Source organism: Drosophila gunungcola, chromosome 3R, assembly GCF_025200985.1.
Source record: "Drosophila gunungcola strain Sukarami chromosome 3R, Dgunungcola_SK_2, whole genome shotgun sequence".
In the NCBI taxonomy this organism is placed as follows: Eukaryota; Metazoa; Arthropoda; class Insecta; order Diptera; family Drosophilidae; genus Drosophila; species Drosophila gunungcola.
The window spans coordinates 17742816-17766167 of record NC_069139.1 but is presented as its reverse complement, the minus strand read 5'-3'; the positions used below and the strand labels follow the sequence as shown (position 1 = coordinate 17766167).

The window sequence follows — 23352 nt, the reverse complement described above, 5'->3', positions numbered from 1 at the left end:
AAACTGTAACTAGTGTGGCCGCCAAACATGAACTGTTTTAAAATTCTTAAAAATAGATAAGTACATTTAAATGATCAAAAACAAAATAAGATAAAATTACTTTGTACATTGCCGTTTATCTCTAATTACTCCCAAGTACTTCAACTTAAAAATTAAAACAAAAATATTTAAGTGTCGTGTTAAATTAAGAAACTACAAGGCATTTGGTTAAATCTCACATTTTTATTGTTTCTATACGTTTCGAAATTGCATTTACTTAAAATTACTATGTAACTATCGTTTCCATATGCATACAGTAATTATTTATTGTTAGCCGCATTAATAGTAAATAATTAAAAATCGTGAAACTTAATTTTTGTGAAACACACGCAGTGCAACAGTTGTTGTATATCATTTATTTATTGTTTGCAACGAACACACGCATTTTGGCAAAACATTATTATGGTTGTGAGTTTAGTGTGGGAAAAATTCAGGGAAAAAAGAAGGAAATCGAAGGACGGAAATGGGCATGTGAAACGGAAACGAATAGCGAATAAATGTTTATGAAGGCGAGCTTACTAACTATTATTTGTTGCATGGTGGTTTGTTATCAATACACATACGTAGATATCCATAGTTATGCATACGTTAACTTAAGTATTTACAGAACATACTGCCCGGAACAGATTTCGAGTGGATGTGTGGTTGAAATTCGAATCTCAAACGGTCTTCTAGTCTTTTTGCTATTGTTTCGCGTATTCGCTTACAGAGATATTAGTAATGCCTTAGAACTGTAACTAATATTTAGCTTGATCTTTGCCCTACTCGCTTATTATCTGCATGATTGGAGACTTTAAAGCCGATTTGAATGAACTCGTGTATGTCGTACATATATATGAGAATATATAAAACCTTTCCGCTTAGGCTAAAAACTATATTTATTCGGTTTTTGATTTTATTTCACTAAGAAAACGAGGTTAACCTAACTTAAAACCAAACTTAGTTAAGTTGAGTTAAAAAATACATACTCAATACGTTATTTAAGAGACAAACGTTAGTATTAGATCTTGTGTGTGTGTTTTTCACGTTGTTTGTTTTTGTTTTTCTTTGCTTTTAGATAGAGTACACTCAGACTTCCAATTGTTTTGATGGTTGTTGCGCGATAAACGGCTCGCTCCACATGCGCCTCAGGTCGCCCTGCAAGAGAAGAGCATACATCACTATAGATATCGAACCGGGTTTATTGTGGGATTGACAGCACCTTCAGATAGGCCATCAGCAAGAGAGGCAATAACGTAAAGGGCACCAGGTAAAGCAGCGCTGGCTGAGCCGCCTTGAAGACCTCGGAGCTGACCGTCGCCGTTAGCAGACCCAAGAAATAACTGCAATGAATTGGGAATTTTTATTAATTTATGTTCATATTAAAAACAATAAACTATTCTTTTTTGATTATCCTAACCGTCTGTTTTAAAAGTTTATTTTAAATCTAAAGGATCAGAAAAGCAAACTTTTTAAATTCTTTTTACAAAGCTACAGTTTTTTAAACTCCGTTTACTTTTCGTAAAAATTTCTTTTTTCTTATTGTTAAAAATATTTATTTTTTATGCCCCGTTTACTTTTCTAAAACATTACATTCTTCTTATTGTTTCAAAACGCAATTTGTGAGAATTGTTTAATATGTCATGCTGTTAAAATCATTAACATTTTTAAAAGACACAATTTCAGTTTGAATTTAAATTTCAGTTTAAGGACACTCTCAAGCACAAACATATCCCCCTAAGATCTAATTTGGCTTTGAGTTTGAGTTTAATGTATGCGATTCCTTAGCATTTAGGGTAAGGCTTCTGTCTATAAGAACCTCCTTGAATTTCCATCATTTCTTTTTGCTTAACAACTTACCCCAGTAAGGAACAATGAAAGTATGTCAGCCGGGAGCCAACTCCCCTGGGTGGCGACAATGTGGGATCCGATGTGACGCCCTGCGCCTTCTTGTACGCATCGTAACGCAGGACGAAGCACAGCAGCAGTCCCGGCATCACCACATCCCCCAATCCCAGCATGGAGAAGTGGCCCGTGTTGTGGAGGCTGGGGAAAACGAGCTTTCCGGGCAGGTTCAGCTTCGGTGTATCCCGCACAATTCCGCCCAGATGCAACTTTCGAGCCACGATGCCAACTGGATTATCGGCGGGTCGCGTGGCCACCTTGACCATCACGTTGGTGCTGAATATGTACGAGGAGAGGAATACCCAGAAGACGTCGTAGATGAGCAGGCCGGTCAACAGCAGCGTGGACACCTTTAGACTGGGTAAACGCACAAATGCAATGAAGGCCACACACAGGCCCATTCCCATTGCTGGAGAAAGAAGAAAATGTTGTTAAGAGAACTTCAATGTTTGATTTTAATGCCTTCGTACCATCCATCAGCAGCCAGTGTCCGGTGAGCACCCAGATGCACACAATAGACACTGAAAGCGTAAAGCTAAAGAGCTCCGCTGCCGTGAAGCGACCACAGATTCCGAAGGAGAATCGCTTTCCATCCGTGCACGGCCGAATGATGTACTGGCACATGGGCAGCAACAAGAAGGCTAGCGCCACGGTGGCAATAACTGCGGATAAAGAATAGTAATTATAATAAGGGAAATAGAAAAAGAGATTTCTTAAATAACACGGAATCCTCTCTCAAAGTTTTAAAAACTATAAATAAGTAAACAATTAAGATTTCTTCATGTCAAAAACTAAACCTTTATTAGTCAATTCATATATTTTGACAGAGTTTATCAATCGTATACAAGAAATAAATAAATAAATAAATAATTTTTCATTTTGTGTGGTTTAGTTATAGATATAGATATCATTTCAGAGGTACTCACTTGCTGTGCAGACGGCAAAAAGTAGCTGCATGGAGTCGAAAAAGAAGAACATGATGAGCAGTGAGATGGAAGCTCCAAGCGGCAAACACAGGGCATGCATCGTGTCCAAGGTGGCGAATTTGTCCGCTGTGAAATACAGATCTGAAATTTATAAAACATTCCTTATGCTTTTAAGGCAATTTCACACATACTTGGTTCCTTCTCGACGGGTTCGCCGGTTAGAAGGTTGGTCATCGATTCATTTCGCTTCTTTTGCTCCCGCTCGCGGGCCTCCTGCTCGATGTTTAGCGACCGGAAGCTGCCGTAGACGATCAGCAGCATCGATATGAGGCAGGTGGAGACCCGTGACGAGTCCATTACACTCGAGACTGTCCAGTGGAGTTCGCGGTATTCTCCACCGCCCGCTGCCGCTGCACCGCCTCCAAGTTGGCCGGCACCCACAGTTTGTGCTCCCAGACTGCCACCGGCTCCACCATGCGACATGCTCACTCCGGATTTTCCGGATGTGCCTTCTATATCAAAGATATATCGCCGACGATCAGGTTCAGTTGGCTTCTTCGCTTATCGGTCGACCTGCGTTGGGGTCTATCGCGTTTTTATGTCGCTGCACCGCTTCAATCTAATCGCAAATGAAAAGTGAAATTCGTTTTGTTTGTATTGATATAACGATAAGATTTATATTTGCTGACCTTATCGCTATTAACCCTACGTATCTGTTTGTCTTCTTGAGGTTATTTGTACAGCTGCGTTTAGGTTTTCTGAAGCACACACTCCCAAGGTTTATTTTCCACGACTTCCGCCCAAAGTCGAGCGCGGAAACCTTGGGGTCAACTTTCACGCACCTCACGAATTAGGCAACGAAAACAATTAGAACGTTCTTCACACTCAAAACAATTAGTGAAAAAAACTATTTATCATAGATAAATAATTATATTTTAAGTACACAAAAAAATACATTTGAATGTATAAATTAAAAAAAGGATCATGTAAATAACGTACGCCATGGCATGTTGTTTATTAAATAAAGCTAAAAATCATTAAGTATTTTATAGGATACAAAAACAAGCTTTGGAAAACCTGTAGAAGGCATTCTTAATTAGCTTTGTAGTCAATATAAATTAATTATTAATTGGCATGTAACTGACCCAACGATTTCAAGGTAATAAGAAAAGTAAATTACAATACTTTACGACTTGTTTCGTCTTGAAATTTTGTAATGTAAACTACGGGATTCCCTGTAAAACAGAAAATTATTAGCAAAAATAAAACCAGCTCATATGTTTTTGGAAGAAAGTTTACTTTAATTGCATCCAGACACATAAGCAGACATGTGGTCCGTCTATTTATAGGATTTTTATTTTATTTTCCCCATTTCTTCTTTTCTAACATTAAGTAGAGAAACCCAGGAAAGCATTTAATCAAGTTTAGAAATTTATGACGATTGAGGTGGTTTGTAATCAAATGAATATATAAACTACTATTCAACGTTATTTCAATATATAAGGTTAATAAAAAGTTCCTAAGATTTTTTTCTGTGTAGGTAAATAAAATAACAACAACCGGTGTGAGAAAATAACAGATTGTCCGCTTGCGACTTACATGTAGCAATAACAACAATTAACCGACAAGAAGAAGGCCGTAAAAAGCAGTTAAAATTGGAATAAATTATAAAAGCGTTACCCAGTTTGCTATGATGCCAGTTCTATTGTTATTGCCACAAATTCTATAGTATTTTCACACACACAAACACACACACACCCACGCAGGGTTGTTGCACTTGGGAAATGGAAATGTTAAGTCGCTGTTATTAGAGCGACGCTCTGCTAACTTGCTAATAACAAAGCGAGATAGTTGCTAATGACAATAGTGGGACTAAGCGAGTCGGCAGCCAACTTCCTTGGCTACTGTTGTTGTTTCTCTCGTTTTAGTTGTTGTTGCATGTTACCAAGTGCCGTTGCTCGCACTAATTTATGTTGACTGTTGGCAAATGTAGGTGCATGTGTATTGGTTTTGGTGTTTGTGTGTGGAATGCAAATGATTGAAATATATTTACAGCGGAGACCAACAAATTAGTTGCCGCCTACACCTGTTAAATTAAAGCAAAGTTTATTAACTTTGAAAATGGTTATTTATTTTTAATTATAAATATATAATCTTTTTTTATAGTTTTCCAATCCGTAAACGATGCTAAAATTTTGACCACTATTGTAGTTACTTTGTGTACTTTTCATTCTACGCTTGTGCTGAAGTGTTTTTTCCCCTTATTGCCCCGTCTCTATTTTCCTGTTTTTTTTTTTTTTTCTGGATGCAACAATTTAAGTTTCCCACACATTGCAATTCCAAGGAGGCGGTGACGAGGGAGCGAAATTGTTAACGAGCGCTAATTAGAATTAAATTATGTAGCGGGTGTAAAGTTACGCTCTGCAAAGTTGACACAATTTGCGGAGAATTTTCACAGTTTAAAGCGGTTACCGAACATGAGCTACATAATTAGCCAAACTCATTGGAAAATGCCGCTCACATCACACACGTAAACGTACACACACACACACGCAAACACTTTCTAATTTGAAACGCCCCAAAGTGGGGAACAAACATAAAAATAAAAGAAGTACCAAGCAATTGGCTTTGCTGTAACTGCCCACGACGAATGTGAAAGTGAAATTTGCCAAGATACAGACTCGGAGCGCCGAAAGGGGGGATTTTTAAAGGGGGCTAGATTATTTTTTATTTCAAATACACGATCAAAACATGGTCCAATATTAAGATCGAATTTAAATTCGATATATGTTTGTCTATGACTTAATCATAAAAAAGAAAAGAGTAAATGTTTTAAATAGTTATATATTACATTTTAATGTTCTTGTTACTAAAGGCAATAAAAATAAGGTTTTTTCCTAAGATCTTAAACTATATAATAATCTATACAAAAATAGTGCGAAATAAAACTTTTTAGTGCACTGAAGGCGGAAAAGCATAAAACAAGTGCGTAAACTGGGCGCAAGTGTGTTTTTTATTATGCAAAAGGGGGAGGGGCTTAGCAAAGGCTGGATTGCAGCGCCTGAGAAACTTTTTATACGACTGAAGCTTAACCTGCGCTTTAAGGTTTTTTTTCTTTTTTTCCGTTCCGTGTTTGGTTACACTCCACTTCATTCCGTCTCCATTCCACAAAACTCCAACTTCGCTCCACTGCGTAACAAAATTACAAGACACACTCACACTCACACTCGCATTAACTAAACAACAACAAGAAGGGGTTAGACTTGTCTTTAAATTACAGCAAACGAAAAAAATGTAAAACGTACATATGTATATAGTGCACTCGATATCGATACTCCCCAAAAAAGTTGGGGGACTTTTCGCTTACTTTGCCTTCACATTCGCATTCGCGTTTGGCTGTATTTTCCTTGGTTTTTGTTTTTCCCTTTGCACCGATTTTCCTTTTCGCGATAAAGTCTTTGCTACATTTTCACGCGCTTTTCAATTGCCTTGCGAGCCGCTTTTCTTGCACATTTCCACGATCTTCGGCGGTCGCTGCTCTTTAACGTTAGACAGCCATTTTGCATTTATTTCTATTAGTAACTAATGCGGTGCGAAGAGGAGGAGAAACAATAACGAATTAAACATTTGATGAAACGACGACGCTTTAGGCCATTTTCGTCTGCGCAGCAGTGTGACCGTCCTGAGAACGTGCGGATATACCACTCAGCTAATAACGGTCGCACTGCGACGGTGGCGCAGTTTTCAATCAATGGCTTAAATTAAATATTCTGTTTAGGTACACATTAAAAAATGTCACTATTGGATAACTTAAAATAATAATTGATACCGATAAGCAACATTGGTTTGGGGATAGGCTGGAATTCTAGTCAGGTTGTGTTCATTGCTAGTCCTTATCAAAGTTATCTACCTCTGGGCGCACAATCTTTTGCGGCTTTTTTAGGGTGATTTTCTTTCTCAGTTAATGCGTTTCTATACCCCGAATGGTATATTTGAATGGCCCAGTTAACGGTCACACTGTTTCAAGATTTTTACATTGGACGGACTCCTCGATGTACAAATAAAATTTTAAAATAAGTCGGGTGCAACGGCAAGTTAGAGATTCTTTAGCCTGTAAATTCGAAAAATCTAAAAACTATAGTGCATCAATCGTGTGTTTTGAAAGAGTGTGGATAAGCGGAAAAGTGCATTCGACAGAGTTGCAGGTTCCATTTCCTTTCGAAAAGAGCATCTTCCAGTGCTTGACAAACCAGTTAAATCCAAGCCACTTTTAAGGAGTTTTTAATAGAACAAATTAATCCGACATGGGTCTCAACGGATGTTGTTCGTGCGTCAAATATCTGATGGTCCTTATAAACATTTTATTCTGGGTATGTAGATTCCAGCAACAACAACAACAATCTCAGATTCTCTCCCATCACAACAACAACTGGAACACAGTCCTTCTCAGCATGATGTGTCTATGTGGGTGTATTTGTATTCCCTACGCCCATCTTTTTCTGGCTGGGCGTGGGGGTGGGGGGCGGGGCCATGCGCACGCTCTTTTGATTGCTACCGCTCTTTCTTTCCCTCTTTTCCCCTTCCTTAGAGGTGCTCAAAACAAAAGTGGAGAACCTAAATAAATGGGATGCTTAAAAAAAAAATACAAGTTAAAACAGTTGTTCATGTTTTTAAAAAACTAATGTTGAGAGAAGGTAGTTTTCCACTTTAAATGCTTAATAAAAATAAACTAAAAAACATGTTTTAATTATTCTAAATGTAATACATATAAATAAATTATGCTTTAAATATTTTGTTATTAAGAGAGTTTCTTAAATATAAATGTCACATGTAGGTTTTAAGGTTACTAGAAGAATTTGGGAAAAATGGTTAACATTAATGGCTTTCAACTGGTAGATTATTATTTGGGTATGACTTCCAGTGAGCCCTTAAATTAAAACTATGTGCTACTTGTAAATAAAGTTATAACTTTTACAAAAGCCAAGTTTAACACTTAACCAAAATTATATTTGTTTTCATTATGGATTGTAGACTTTAAATTAGTTTATACCGTTAACAGCTTATTTTGTTTGTAACAAACTGAAGCAACATCACTGATAAGTGGGGCTCTCAGCTCCTTACTCCCCCACAAAAACAATAGAAGTTCCGTTGTGGGAAGAGAGTGAATGAGACACACGCACACCTACGCACACGGACAGACATTTAGGCATCTCCTCCTCCATGTTTCACTCCCTCCCACTGTTTTCATTCTCCTCCACACGTTTGTTCAGTTGTTTTTCTTCTGCTTCTGTTTTTTTTTGTTTTATTATTTTTACGTATTCATGCGTTTTGTATTTTTAAAAACTTCGGCAGGGTTAATTTGCTGGAAAGAAAGGACTCGACGAATATGAAAGGGTTTATTTCTTTACACTACTTATCTGTTTGTTGTTTTACGCAATTTTTGACTTTCAACATCGCCCCATTCGGCTTTCAATTGTTTCCATTCAATTATTATCACTGAGATTGTTTGTGTTTGTTTTCCTCGAGTTTTTCTGTTGTCTTTCATGGCTTGCGAAATCAGTCTCGCTTTTCCTTTGGGGCAACAAATTTAAAATTTTGAGCTTTTGCGGGTTTAGTTTTTTTCTTTTGGTTTGTTGATTGTTGCTGCCTTTTTCGATTTCTGTCTATAGTATTTATTAGTCAAAAGCTATTTTCGAATACGGGCGAAAAAAAACAAAAACTTACGCGTCCGTTCAGTTTTTCGTTGTTGTACACGGAAACAAAACATTGATATTTACTGAACTGTATTTTATAGCAAATATTTAGTTTTAAAAATCCAATAACACAATACAACGGACCTATATTTGATTTTCTAATGTTTGGAAATCCAACTATCTATATTTCTTACTGAAAAAGATTTTAAATGTCTAAGCACTTTAAGGAATTTCTTTTATTTTCTGCAAAAACAATTTTGAAATAGCTTTTTAATGTTAAAATAGTGTTAAACTGTTTTTTATGTGATATGGTGTTACAGAATAATTATATTGCACGGGATTAGAAATTTTTAAACTAAATTATGTCTTCTCTTGTGTTTGTACTTTTTTATACCAGTGTATTTTTCCCTGATCTGTGATGTTTTAGTATTAGACGTTGTTGTTATTTGTTGCACAGTGGTATATGTTTGATGTTAATGGAGGAAATAACAAGTGATGGAAATTGTGATGTGTTTGTGATGCAATGTGATGATGTTTTACTAAGCGGTTGAACTAATTTTAGAACGTTGTATGGATGAAAAGTGCGTCAGATATTTATTTTTATTGCGGCTGAAAGACGTATTAGGCTTTGTTATCAAGTTATTTTTAGCACAAAGAACATAATCAATTAACAACGAAAACTGAGCGAACTGGGGCTAAATAGTTATTGAAATTAATGATTGTGGTCAATAAAGCCCAGTAGATTAAACATATGTATGTTTGTGTGGGTAACCACATCTTAAAATGGTTAAACCTGTACCAGTTGCTTTGAATTCGTCTCCACTGTGCAGCGGTTTCCAAACATTTCCATTTTCAACGTCGCCATGGGGCATCGTGATCAAACGCCACGATCTCTGAGGAAGCTGACGTCCCAATGAGGCTGATATCCCAGATCCAAGATGCCGGGGGAGGCCTATGCCAAAAAATGCTAAACTGCCGGCGCTGTCGTCATCGAAGTTGACAGTGACCAAAATCGAATATAAATATAAAATATTCAGTCGGCCATCTGACAAGGCTTGCGTCCCGTCCTGTCCTGTCGACCCACCAAAAAGCAATACATTTTCTTACAGTCAAACTATCAAAATAAGGACTTATAATAGTTTATCTATTATTTAGCATGCAGGTTTTTGGAGCAAAATTATCTTTATCTACATTGTATTAAATAGTTAATTTTAAAAAAAAATCCATTGAAATATTTTGTTTTTAACGAAATATTTTTTTTACCCTGACTGTAATATAATAATCTTAAACATATAATATAACATATTTTTATTTGTATAAAATAAAGAATGTAAATAGTTTTTTTTTGGAAATTATATTTTTCATGGGTAAGGGGTTGCCTGTATCTATTTCCAACCCACTCACATATTTCAAATCTAAATGCATAATTCGCTGTTCTATTTTTTACTCAATTATTCATGAGTGGCGCTCCATTCATTTTTCATTTTCAGTTTGTAATTTTGTGAGTTGCATGATGGGACTGCAATTTGCCATCGATGCGGTTAATTGTGGGACAAAACTGCGACTGGACATGCATGGCAAACCAAGCTGTTGTTTCACCCACTTGCCCCCTCGTTTTGCAATTTAGCACCAGGAAAATCCTCTCTCGTTTTCCACTTTCATCGCCTCGGCTCTGAAAAGTGGGTCAACGAAGGACTCGGCACATTTGTTGGCCCATTCGGCAGACTTTCTGTTTGTTTGTCATGGACACGCGACATAGTGTCATATATGTATGTACAATTGTACCCACATACATATATATGTTCAATCTTACGGGGAATCGTAAAATTCCAACAAACGTATCTACAAACAAGGCGTGGATTCGATTCGAACACAAAAAAATGGAACAGTTTCGAAATGGGGTCAACATTTGCTCTATAAACATTACTGACTTTTAGTAAAACTGTGATTGAAACTTAAAAAGAGTACATTACTTAGGTGGATAGTTCTCTTTAGATATATTAAATTATTCAATAACATTCCTTTTTTTAAATCAATATCAGTATTTTAATGTTAGGCACTGAAAATATGCTATCATATAATTTCTTAAAAGTTAAAAAACGATTTATGCGTTCTCAAGCTAAAAAATATAAAAAATTAATGAGAGTTATGTAAACATGATATTCTCGTTACCAAGTATGTACGTATGTTGCATTTGATGTTACTCAATAGACGGCCCTCGTGTGGGGCAACATTATATTACGTTTCCATGAGCAGTTCTTCCGTTAGCTGCACACATTCACACCCATGAACTTTTAGGGCAGTATCGTGCAGTTTTGTGTGGCACACTTTTTGTCTCGCTCGCTATTCAGCAGCTCACTCTTTCATGGACCACCCCCATAAAGCCGGTCTCTGCTTCTCTTTTATTTCGTTCGATTTTCATGGATGCTCTGAATCTCTTTATTGTTGTTGCGTTTGCTTTCTTTCTTACCATTATGCTTTTCCTTTCTCTATTTTAGTAAAAAAGTGAAATAAAATTATAAGGCATTAAATCCAAATAAATATTAATCTCAAAATTAATTAAATTTAATATCTATCATTTTATTCCAAAACTGGTTTATTTTAACAGTTCTAATGTTATATGTAAAAATGATTGATAACGTATTATTAAACTTCTTGTCATTATAATTACATTAAAAAAACACATTAAAAATGTGGGATACATTTCTTGGATCTTTGTAATTGCGAGATCTTCTGCGTAATCTTATCAAAAAGCACAATTACGAAAGCCTTGGCGAAAAAAGAAACATTAGATAAGATTTTCGTTTTGAAATGCTTTTCAGTTTGCTTTTCGTTTGTAAGATGTTCTAAATTTACATATTTTTCCATATAATATGTGCACTTGCCTACATCGTCATCGCACACTCAATTTCCCTGCGGTGAATAATTTTGCTGAATAATTAATGAATTTGCATAGATTATCTGTGCCCTTAGTCCCCACCCATTAAGTCATTAGCTCTTCAATAGACTTCCTTACTCATCGCAGAAACGAAAACTTAAGTACAATATTTTTATGGATGGTCGGCCAAAGCATAAGCAAGTTATGATTTAAATTTCTGCGTAGGGAACATAAAAAAAAATTAATAAAAACAGTTCCTCTAGCAGAAATTAAAAAAAGTTCACAATTTACTTGCTGATAACCCGAGAAGAGCGATAATGAGAGCTTGACAGCTTAAAGTCTGTATATTTATACATATATGTAAAAATTGAGGGTGCAATGGTGATAAGGGCAAAAATATTAACAAAATTTGATTTTTTAAACAGTTGCCCTTAGCCAACGATTTCCAAAAAAACTGATATTAGTTTTTTTAAATTAAATGAATTAATTATTTATTTGTTTATTCACAAGGAACTGCCCTACTTAAATTAAATAATAAGAAGCCAAATAGCAAGAGGCAAATATAATATGACGCTTTCAACTTAGCTGACATCATAAGTTTGAACCTATAAAAGTTTAAGGGAAGGGAAAACTGGGGCGGGGCAGACCCCTACTTTAATTGCCGCCTTCCCAGATGGCGTCATTGACGCGTGCTTTCCAGTGTGTTGAATGCAACTTCAATATTAGACACACAGAAAATTGTAAAAATAAAAATATTCTATATTTTCTATTTTTCACTTACAGCTCATCGGCTTGACCATAGTGATCACCTCTGTTTGGATGCTGACAGATCCCACATTCATGCTGTCAATGACACAATCTTACAATCATTATCATATAGCCCTCTACGTTTTCCTGGCAATCGGCATCCTGATCACATTGGGCGCATTTTTTGGCTGTTGTGGCGTTTGTCGTGAGTCGCAATTTCTGCTCGTTTCGGTAAGTAAAAACTGGAGTATAACTTTAATGGCAGAGTCTGGGAATTCAAATTTAAATGGACGCAGATGTGTGGCCCACACTGTTCCGCTCATATAATTGCAACTGAGGTTCGCCCACATTATCTTGGCAAGTCTGCAAAATGCGGCACTCAGAAAAATATACACCGAGTTTAAAAATTCCACTTACACTAATTGTATTACCAATTACATTATTTGTATTTTTAAAACCGGTTTAGGGGTATCAGTAAAGAACACAGTTCCCAGAAATACAAAAAAAATTGTTTGTTTATTATTTATAAACATAAATTATTTTAAATGTTAAGCAAACAGTTTTTGCTTCTCAAAAAAGTTTCAATTTTTAGGGAGTTATATATTTTGTGTGCGAATATATCTTGCCTAAATCATAACAATTTATTAACTCAACGCTCACGAACCTGTCGTACTCTGCCATTCATAATTCTGAAATTCTCTTGCAGTTCTTCTGTGTCATACTAATTGTGATGGTGGCACAAATTGCTGCCGGAGCCTGGGCATTCCACAACAAAGACAAGCTAGATGATATCGTGCGGGCGGCAGTCAAGTCTTCAGTTCAAGAGGAGTACGGCCAGTCAACCATGAGTTCACGCACCGTCACCTTCGATACGCTGCAAAAGAATGTAAATATTTGGACATATCCCCCAACTCGCAGAAACGGCAATTTATGTGTATTTTTGATCGGTTTCAGTTGAAATGTTGCGGTGCCGATGGACCGGGAGATTGGGCCACAAGTCGTTTTAATAATGTGGATCGAACAAATATTGTAGAAATCGCTGTGTCTTCCATGAATGTTTTCTATAACATACCCGAGTCCTGCTGCAAGGACAATCTTAAGGATAACGAATGTGAGCTGTCGCGCCGGCTGAAATTCGGTGGTCCATTGAACCATGCCATTTATCAGCAGGTAATTTAATGATTGGATTACAAATGAAGATTAGGATCTATTATCGAAACTCTGAATCACATAAAAATTAAAGGACAATTTTAAAGAAGAAAGGAAATGATCAATCCGCGGGTAAAAACGGAGTGCTTTGCTGTTAATTGCCCCTTTATTCAACTCTCGTTCTTCGATTCAATGAAAAACCGAAAAACCATCAAAACTCAATTGATAGGTGTGCCCCAATCATAATATCATGGCTAACCGATTGCTATCTCCAGTCTGGCCATAAAAATTAATAATCCTTTACACTGCTGTTGATTTTTCTCTGGTCTGGTCTGCAAGCCATCAGCGCCAGAGCTAATAAAAATTCACGCCCGCCAACGCCGAGACGATAAAAATGTTTTAATTAATATTGATATTCAACACGCATTTCAAACTTCTGTCTGCCAGTCTGGATGGGGTGTTTGCCAGAGTAGATCAAGAGAATGCGCGCTGTAAACAGACTGAATGAAAACCGAACTTGCTTATATACAAACCGATTAATGAGTTTCCTATTTGTGTCTTGCAGGGCTGCGTGGACAAACTGATTGAGATCATTTACGAGAACTGGGTCACCATTTTCGCCGTTACCGCTGCTGTCATTCTGCTGGAGCTGCTGTCCCTGACTTTCGCCCTGAGCCTTTGCTGTGCGGTGAGGAATCAGCACTACAAGGCCTGAGAGTTACAGAACTCCCATAGGGAAATCACGGACGATGAGAAGTACTAACAAACCAAATCGAAACGGATGCATAGCGAGCATTATTACTGAAGACGTGCGAATGGGGAAAAACATTTAGCAGCGAGGGCTAGCGAGATAATGTATGGTGTTCCCTGGTCAATACTTTAACCAAACAACTGACAACAGCAACAACACAATTTTGTAGTACTTTTAACAACAAGACAAGCGAAAACAACACGAAACGCTGAGCAATTGTATTTGAGATGTGGCAATTTTTTGGAATTGTGGAATGTTTTGAATGCACAATCCACAGGAGTTACGGAAGCGACTTTATATGAACTTGATATGCCAGCAGAGCAAAAACAAAATACACTTTTCTAACAAAATATTTCTACCACGAAAAACACAGACAGTAAACTCGATATATATGCGCGATTAAAATAAGCAGCTCCATAATACTTAGCATAGCGAAAAAGTTTCGAATTCATAGATACATACTATATATTTAATATATAGATCAAATCATAGGCACAAAAATTAATGTTAAATGCCAAAACTAAAGAAATAATGTAAAAAAGAAAAGCAATCAAATTTCTTTTAAATTTTATTTCCCCCATAAGACTTTTGAATCAATTACAAATTAGGTTTTCCTGCTGCCATTTACGTATGCTAACACAAAGCCAAATGATATATGAATGCATATATACGTATGTAACATATGATAACAGCATTCCACAAGAATGAGAATGATTGACAGATTTGTGTTCTGGTTAAAACGCATTGCCATCCAAAGACCCAGCCCAAAATATATTTTCAAATCATTTTTTACCTTGTGCAAAATGTGCTAAATATCGGAAACCACTCAATTCGTAGAGCTTCGCGAAATTGAATGCCAAATATTTTATGTATTTACAAAATTGTAATTTTATTTATTAATGTTTAATTTATTTGAGCATAAGCCATCAAGGAGCAAAAACAAAATATTAGGAAATAATAAGTAAGTTATTGTCATTCTATTGATAAACAGCATTCTTTTAATCTCCAATCATTAACTTGGCCAATATGTCTTTAATCAATCTTAATCAACGGTTTTTTAAAAAACTTGTAATGGATAAGATATTTGAAATGCACTGATGATTGTGAGAGAAATTACCATAAAAAAAAGTTGCGGTTTATATTTTTCAAAATATTGACAATGTTTTTTTTAAGAATTTGTTTTAGTTCATTTTGGCCAAGCTGTTATTTCACAACTTTTATGATCCCACACACTCAAATCGAATTTGGTCGAACCCTACTTACCTGCATCGAAATACATTATAATTTCGGCGTCATTGTGGAAGTGCAACTATTTATATGGGAAACCGTCAAATCAGCACAAACGTTAAATGAAAAGTACACACGAACGAAACAAAAAGTCTCTATATTTACATTGTATTTTTACCATACACCATAAACTAATTAAAAGATATATATTTTTTGTAACATTTTCATTTTATTGTTGTTATATGTGAATTTTGTTGTTAGTTAAGCGTAGCCTGAACGTCACACTTTGTACCCCTTCACAACTTTTAAATAAATTAAATCTACAAAATCAAGATTAAGAAACCAATTATACTAAATTTACAACATCAAAAAAATAAATGTATTTAATTAAATATATTGTATTTAAATTTACACATTAATGTAAATTATTTATTTTAAAATTTCTTAGTAAGTAGTTACGTGCGGAATTTCATGGAGTTAAATCAAATAAAAAGAATAAAGTTTTAGGCTAAGAGATAAACCTCATAAAATTTACGTTCATCTGTTGGATTTGTAGCGATACATTGGAATGTTATGAAAACAAAATCTTAAAATTAAAAAGATTTTCAAAAATTAAGCAGAATTGAACGTAGCAAAATATTAAAAGCACAAAACTTCATCAAACATCTAAAATCAAAACCAAAATAAATAAAGACATCTACTCTCAAAACAAAAAATACAATCAACTTTTCATCTTCATAACGTACGAATACTACACACTTTGTATGAACAGGCATCTAAAATAAAATTGAAAAAGTTAAGCAATATAAACGATGCTCAAGATCTGTATTTAACAACATAATACCTACATAATGGTAAAGATAATACTGAATCATTATGGATAAATCACGGCATACAAACTAATATTTCAAATAAATAAACATACACAAAACTGGTATTTAACTATTGGGCTGGCTTGTGTATTATAATTGGTGTAAGAAATGTTCCATCCCGCTTGTTTATCCCGCCTAATGAAAATACTTGACGGGAGTACATAATTAAAGTTTTATTTTTATTAAAATTGTTAATCTGTTTTACGCTTTACCCAATTGTTTTGGGCATGGTGTCATTTAAGTGTTCTTTATTTGTTTGTGTTGTTTTCATTTTAAATGGCATAAGAACTGTTTTTTGTCTGTTATTTGAGTTAAATTTTTTAGACTAAAAAATAAATTAGAACAAAATTAGAATGGGACCGCACGAAAACTTAAGCATTCGTAGGACCTACAAAAATTAACTTCCACTGGGTATTCCCTAAGTTGACAATATTTAACTAAAGGTACATTTAGGAGTTTTAGTTTTAAACATATCTTTCGGTTTTTTTTTTTTAGATTTTTAGCAAAGTTAAACATTTATCTTCATTTGAAAAGTTAACAACAAATAGTGCCTTTTTTTTGGAAACGGGTTGGAATTTTCAGGACCATTAAATTAATTTAATTTACACATAGATGGATTTGCCAAGTCGTAATATAGTATTGTTATTGTAGTCGTATTATTACAATAAACGCTTGTAGGTTTTCCTATCATTTACTTATAAGCAATCCAAATCACTAACCACGTTTTTTCTTGTTAAGTTTATTTTCCCGTATTATTTATAAAGATAAATCATGATTTAGTTAACTTAAAGATTTAGATCCAGGATGTTTAATGGTACTTTTCTTTTTAACATCTTGTGTTTCATTTACAAATCGCTTAGGCTGAAAAATTATTATCGTAATTTACATTTACTATAGGTACATTTGGATTAAATTTGGTTTCAACTAAATATGAGTTAAACGTAGTTGTAAAAGTAATGCTAAGAATTATTTACCACACGTTCTTAAACATATTAAAGGTTGGTATCGGAAACCGCGTTAGATTTCGATTTCCATTCCATCTTTCTGGTATCAATCAACGTTTGTTTTGACATTGCATAGTGGATATTCACGTTCGTCTTTTTTTTTAGGACATTTAGCAGCTAAAACCGATTTTACAACATTATCTTCCAATTCGGCTGGATAAATAAATCTCTTTACTTTTTAATTTATTTTAACATTAGGTATAAGCGTTTCAATTTCATTATTTATTATGTTGACTAGTTAGACACTTAACTTTCCTCAGATTAGATTACCATATCTGTTTTTGGACAGTGTACGTTCATATTGCATAGATCGTTTCTTAAAAGTTAGAAATTGTGGGTGGTTTACCGAGTAGGTCGCATAGGTTTTTGTTTAGCCAAGATTTATTTTTATTTAACAAAATGGTGTTGTTCAACACATTCGCTAAAGCTACGATTATTTGATGATGAAATCGCTTTAAATGGCTTTGCCGTTTGATGGGAGTATTTAGTTTTACTGATGCTAACATTTTATTTTTCAAGCCTCTCAGAAGAATAATGCTTTTAGTTAGTTTAACAAAGTTGTTTGCTTTGTGAAGCTTCAATAAAATTAACAAACAATTACTTTTGGGATGGTTTAGAAACCCAACATTTAGATATTTTTGTTCTTGTACATACATTTTTTTTCTAGTACACTTTTTAAAGTCAACTGCGAAGTTGAATTATTAAATTAAAATGTTTGTCTTGACGTCATAAAGCCACAGATTCATGCTTTTATTTATGTTCTCCGCTTAAGTCTTTTTTTATACGGAAATATGTTTTTGTTTGAAGCAACAATGGAAGAACAATGCGTACAACTAAAAGAGGAAATAGGAAATATCAAACCACATTGATTGTCTTGACTTGTCCATGCACAATTAAGCATTCAATGTTTGTGTATGAGTTTTGTAAAAACGTTCTCGTTCTTTTATTATATTACATTTTCATTTCGCTGCACAACTTTTGTCTATTCCTGAAGTCACCCCTCTGCTAGGGGATGATGAAATAATGTGGGGGCGTTACAAATAGCGGGACAAACCTTAACATATTTGTGAGTAAAAATGTTCAAGCATGCGTAATTGAATATAAATGTAATTTAATTGAAGAGTCATGTTATGAATTACATTAAACATTAAATAATCAACACGGCCTTGTATAAATATTAAATAAATCGTAATTGTCAAGTGCTATTTTTATAAATCGGTGGTTGGTTGGGCATACAAAACCCAGGCATATATTATTCATATGTTTATAAAGTTCCTATTTTTTGCCTTTTTAAATCAATATCGATAGAAGACAGCTTTATTGAGACAAAATTGTAAATTCAATTAGTTGATGCAAATTTGAAAGCCCACATATACACATTTATGCAAATTGAAAATGAGTTTTAATAGCATTTTCCACAGTCTGAATTAATTTAATTTATCGTTTGTTGTGTAGTACATGCTTTAATTGACGGCGAAGAAACATACTTAATCTGTTGAAATACTAAATTTAGCTTGGTCAAAAAAACTAAATCTGAAAATTTTTTTAAATAAAATTAACTGAATTTCCCATTTAACTGGTATTGTATCTGTTAGCTTGTGTAAATTTTGTTATTATATTCTATTATTTGTTATGCATATTTATAGTAAAGTAAATCGTGTTGAGAGCTCGGTTTCTCTTGTTGTCGGTATACCAATTCCATTCCTGAATCAAACATTTGGTTTGGTGGTTTAGTTTAGTGTTGTTCTCGAAATTAATTTCATTTACACATATACCATACATATACAAACATATTTATGTAGTAAATGCATATATAAGAACAATTCGCTTTTCACGGCAGGAATAAATTCATAATATGCTCAAAAAATTACATATTCTTTATATTCTGTTCAATCTTTGTCGACCTCATTGTTAGTTATATAATAACACACTCATAAAGTTTAAAGATTTCTTCGATATTTTGCCTAAACTAACATTAATTACTAATATGTTTCATTTCCTTGTTTTCCATCAATTTCACTGGTGTTTGTCATGCTTACTTGGGGTGTTGGGGTTTCCCTTTTTTTTTATATATTTTTTGTTTTTTTTCTTTTTGGGTTGTTAGTTTCTTAGCGTTGCTTATTGCAGTTAAAGATCTATAAGTGATATTATAGTCCTGGAATTGCGAAGCTCTGGCTCTAGCTCGCCCTCTTGTCATCAAAGGTCGTTGTCGAACATTTGCAGCGAGCGCGTTACCAAATCGTCCTTCAGGCAGGCCTCCAAAAACTCCTCTATCGTTATAATTCCATCCTGATTCAAGTCCAGTTTGCGAAACACACGATCCACCTGATTAATCCAGATTAAAATTGATTGAGTTTTTAGTACGGTTTCAAAAAAACTAAACATAATAAACCTTAAATATTTCGAATACTCTACTATACTCGAATATATACTATCAAAAATAGTTAAAGTATGCTTTAATACCCATAAGGGTACCCACTTTGTTTTACCTTGGTACTTGCTGATTACCAATAAGCTGACAGAAATCCATTTTCATTTTAATCCCTCATTTCAAGTTCAGCGACTTTTCATTGGCAGTTGCATTTCAGCATTAACGACGGGAAAACGTGAAACGTTCATCATTAAGTAAAATATCCGCTGCTGTTTCCGCATATGAAAGCTTCCATTTTCCCCACTCTCGCTCTTTACCCGATGCAGCTTCGATTCGTATCTTATACATTCCGTATGTTGATACATATTTCTGTGTGTGTTTCCAATCATAATTACTCATACGCACTGTGCGCCCGGCTAACGTCAGCGGATGCTGCACGTTTTGTCAAGTGTGGCTTTTGCATAAAGAATAAAGCATACAATTCTGCGCCAGAGGAAGTGGGAGGAATATGCAGATAGATGTTTCAGCAGGGAAGCCTAGAACGTGCAGTTCATTTTATATAAGCAAGGATTTCGCTTTGCGTATGACGCAATTTCAATGAAGCCCTTGAGCGACATGATTAAAGCTTAGTTCTGATTGTGAAACGCGAACTGAATTGTGAGCCGTGGTCAGCACTTGGTAAAACTCTCAAATTTAATACATTTTAGAATCTTATTCTAAACGTAGTTGTAAAAGTAATGCTAAGAATTATTTACCACACGTTCTTAAACATATTAAAGGTTGGTATCGAAAACCGCGTTAGATTTCGAATTCTATTCCATCTTTTTAGTAATAATCTAGTATCAATCAATCAATCAAATTTAATACATTTTAGAATCACATTTTTCATATCGAACAAGCATAAAAGTCACGGTTTATAGTTGTTATGCAACTGTGATTGCACACTGCTTATTAGTAAGTGTTTAACAGTGTTAAAAACTTTCGGTATTGATAACCGAATCAAATAAATATAAATTTCTATCAGAAGGGGTTTTCTCACCTGATCCCTCGCCTTGCGATCGTCCTCAGGCTGGTGGGGTCTCCGACCCATAAGCTCGTGAATGGCCAATATGATTTCACTAAGTTCGCCGCGACTAATCCTTCCATCGCCGTTTAAGTCGTACAACTTAAAGGTCCAGCGCAGTCGTTCGTACACGGAACCCCTGAGCAATGTCGACAAGGTGACCAGTAAATCCTAATAACCATTAAAATATATAAATAAGCGTGGCCGCTAAAGATTGCGTAAATGTTATTATAATGAGAAATAATTACCCGAAAACTAATGGCGCCATTGCAATTAACATCGAACGCCTTGAACACATAATGAGCGTATAAACTCGAATCTATATAAATAGAACAAGCAAAGTGGGTGTGTCAGGGTGATTTTTTTTTTCTGTTTTCTGGGGATTTGGGTATTTTGGCATTTTGGGCGCAGCTGCTGCAAGGATGAAATTTTCGCTTAAATAGCGCTTTATGACGCGCAACTATAAAAAGGAAAAGCATAAGACCTTAGCGACAGCACCCGCACACAAACACAGTCACACACCGCTAAATGGGCGAAATTTTTATACGCACAAAGACATTTACAAATACTTACTGCCATGTGGAAAGAATTTGGCGTAAATATCCTTAAAACAATCCTCGTGCACCACGCCCTCAGGGCATTCCTGCGAAAAAAGAAATCGCCATGAAAGTGTTTGCTCGGTTAATAAGGAAAAAGGCATAAGTAATGGCAGCGTAATGGAAAAAGGCGAAAAGGACTAGACCGCGAGGAATCTTGCATAACTTATGAGTACATTTGATTAGAAAATAAATGTATGGCATACTCAAGAATCTATCAAATACAATAAAAAAAGTGGGATGTATGGACAAGGAGTGAAGCTTCGAAGATTTGTTTAATTTGAAATAAAATACTCAAAAATGCAATTATTAGCTTTTAAGTTTACTGTGACGGTAAAAGTTTTAACGAATTTTTAATACTCCATATTCAAAGGTTATTGTTTTTGTACTGTCTTGTGATAATTGTTTAAATGTAAATTTAATAGAAAACTAAACAGCGCTATACACAGTTACAAATTTAAAACAATAATACGCGAAAAATTTTTCTGTAAGACAAGCAAAAGGACAAATCAACAGTTAGGAAAAAAATCTGAAGACAAATTGTCACGAAAACAAACTATCATGAGGCAAACTGTCAATAAGACGAACTTCAAGTCAGCCAAATTATCCCTGGCCAAACTATCCTTTTACTTGACCCAAGCTCATCTCTTGTTGACCCACATATTGAAACTTTTTCGCTGAGTTGTCAATTTTCCGCACTCTTTGATGTAAAAGTACTTGGACACACAATCGCTTTCAAGGAGTGTATTCAATTGCAATGAAATTCAAAACGCGTGTGCATTAAGAGAAGAGCCATCATAATAGCTGTTTTTGGCTTATAAACTGGAGAACTGTTTTATTTGAATGAAATAAGTTGGGCAATATGTATTGAGTTTTCCCTCTGGACTTAAAACATTTAGTTCATTTATTGTTATTGTCATTTAGGGGATTTAAAGGTTTTGAAGAACTTTTTGAGGAACTTTTAACAATAAGTCATTTTAAAAAACTCGCTTAAATTAGTTTTAACAATTTGTATGGGATTCGCTAATTAGATAATATATACTTTTATTTACGGTTTACTAAAAAAACTTTTTAAAAAAGTGCAGTCTTACCGTTTTGAATCCTCTGTACATAACCCGGATTTCCTGTTTGGTGAACTTGGTCTGCCGGCACAGATCCTCGAGGGCAACGGGAATGGGCTTAGGCACTCGTGTGTGTTCCAACTCATAGACCACCTCCTCAATGGGACTTTCTGGTGGTGAGGCCATGGTTGCTGCTTAGTTGTTGTGGACTGGCCGCTTAATTTCGGTGCTGATTATGATTGGCGGCTTTATTGAGACAAAATTGTAAATTCAATTAGTTGATGCAAATTTGAAAGCCCACATATACACATTTATGCAAATTGAAAATGAGTTTTAATAGCATTTTCCACAGTCTGAATTAATTTAATTTATCGTTTGTTGTGTAGTACATGCTTTAATTGACGGCGAAGAAACATACTTAATCTGTTGAAATACTAAATTTAGCTTGGTCAAAAAAACTAAATCTGAAAATTTTTTTTAAATAAAATTAACTGAATTTCCCATTTAACTGGTATTGTATCTGTTAGCTTGTGTAAATTTTTGTTATTATATTCTATTATTTGTTATGCATATTTATAGTAAAGTAAATCGTGTTGAGAGCTCGGTTTCTCTTGTTGTCGGTATACCAATTCCATTCCTGAATCAAACATTTGGTTTGGTGGTTTAGTTTAGTGTTGTTCTCGAAATTAATTTCATTTACACATATACCATACATATACAAACATATTTATGTAGTAAATGCATATATAAGAACAATTCGCTTTTCACGGCAGGAATAAATTCATAATATGCTCAAAAAATTACATATTCTTTATATTCTGTTCAATCTTTGTCGACCTCATTGTTAGTTATATAATAACACACTCATAAAGTTTAAAGATTTCTTCGATATTTTGCCTAAACTAACATTAATTACTAATATGTTTCATTTCCTTGTTTTCCATCAATTTCACTGGTGTTTGTCATGCTTACTTGGGGTGTTGGGGTTTCCCTTTTTTTTTATATATTTTTTGTTTTTTTTCTTTTTGGGTTGTTAGTTTCTTAGCGTTGCTTATTGCAGTTAAAGATCTATAAGTGATATTATAGTCCTG

General features: G+C 34.7%; 3 protein-coding genes across 5 annotated transcripts; 1 reads left to right on the top strand and 2 right to left on the bottom strand.

Annotated features, from left to right (window-relative positions):
- Positions 1-202: 202 nt before the first annotated feature.
- Positions 203-6524, bottom strand: LOC128263963 (signal peptide peptidase-like 3). 3 transcript variants are annotated; one of them, XM_052999249.1, is made up of 7 exons: positions 6155-6524; positions 3041-3468; positions 2850-2990; positions 2394-2585; positions 1879-2332; positions 1241-1361; positions 203-1176 (listed from the first exon to the last, which is right to left on the bottom strand). In XM_052999249.1, exons 2-7 carry the CDS (start codon positions 3330-3332, stop codon positions 1108-1110), a joined length of 1269 nt encoding a protein of 422 aa, XP_052855209.1. In that variant the 5' UTR covers positions 3333-3468; positions 6155-6524; the 3' UTR covers positions 203-1107. The 3 variants fall into 3 exon arrangements, with proteins under 3 accessions (XP_052855209.1, XP_052855205.1, XP_052855212.1); XM_052999245.1 differs by having other exon boundaries at positions 6217-6523; XM_052999252.1 differs by having other exon boundaries at positions 2850-2975; positions 6217-6522.
- A 315-nt stretch (positions 6525-6839) lies between these two features.
- On the top strand, positions 6840-15165 carry LOC128254284 (CD81 antigen). The gene is made up of 5 exons (XM_052983229.1): positions 6840-7219; positions 12204-12398; positions 12874-13053; positions 13122-13337; positions 13882-15165. Exons 1-5 carry the CDS (start codon positions 7154-7156, stop codon positions 14029-14031), a joined length of 807 nt encoding a protein of 268 aa, XP_052839189.1. The 5' UTR covers positions 6840-7153; the 3' UTR covers positions 14032-15165.
- A 2931-nt stretch (positions 15166-18096) lies between these two features.
- On the bottom strand, positions 18097-23352 carry LOC128254292 (Kv channel-interacting protein 1-like). The gene is made up of 6 exons (XM_052983271.1): positions 23234-23352; positions 22292-22507; positions 21178-21247; positions 20853-20923; positions 20581-20775; positions 18097-19495 (listed from the first exon to the last, which is right to left on the bottom strand). Exons 2-6 carry the CDS (start codon positions 22445-22447, stop codon positions 19367-19369), a joined length of 621 nt encoding a protein of 206 aa, XP_052839231.1. The 5' UTR covers positions 22448-22507; positions 23234-23352; the 3' UTR covers positions 18097-19366.

What these genes read in the sequence shown, in the direction of transcription:
- LOC128263963 (XM_052999249.1), bottom strand. Translation starts at nt 3,332, where the DNA reads ATGTCGCATGGTGGAGCCGGTGGCAGTCTGGGAGCACAAACTGTGGGT. An exon ending in ACCCGTCGAGAAGGAACCAA is followed by an intron (nt 2,991 to 3,040) that starts GTATGTGTGAAA and finishes TATAAATTTCAG; the next exon opens with ATCTGTATTTCACAGCGGAC. An exon ending in TGCTGATGGCCTATCTGAAG is followed by an intron (nt 1,177 to 1,240) that starts GTGCTGTCAATC and finishes CTTCTCTTGCAG; the next exon opens with GGCGACCTGAGGCGCATGTG.
- LOC128254284 (XM_052983229.1), top strand. Translation starts at nt 7,154, where the DNA reads ATGGGTCTCAACGGATGTTGTTCGTGCGTCAAATATCTGATGGTCCTT. An exon ending in CGCAATTTCTGCTCGTTTCG is followed by an intron (nt 12,399 to 12,873) that starts GTAAGTAAAAAC and finishes ATTCTCTTGCAG; the next exon opens with TTCTTCTGTGTCATACTAAT. An exon ending in ACCATGCCATTTATCAGCAG is followed by an intron (nt 13,338 to 13,881) that starts GTAATTTAATGA and finishes TGTGTCTTGCAG; the next exon opens with GGCTGCGTGGACAAACTGAT.
- LOC128254292 (XM_052983271.1), bottom strand. Translation starts at nt 22,447, where the DNA reads ATGGCCTCACCACCAGAAAGTCCCATTGAGGAGGTGGTCTATGAGTTG. An exon ending in TGTACAGAGGATTCAAAACG is followed by an intron (nt 21,248 to 22,291) that starts GTAAGACTGCAC and finishes CTTTTTTCGCAG; the next exon opens with GAATGCCCTGAGGGCGTGGT. An exon ending in CAAATTCTTTCCACATGGCA is followed by an intron (nt 20,924 to 21,177) that starts GTAAGTATTTGT and finishes CTATTTATATAG; the next exon opens with ATTCGAGTTTATACGCTCAT.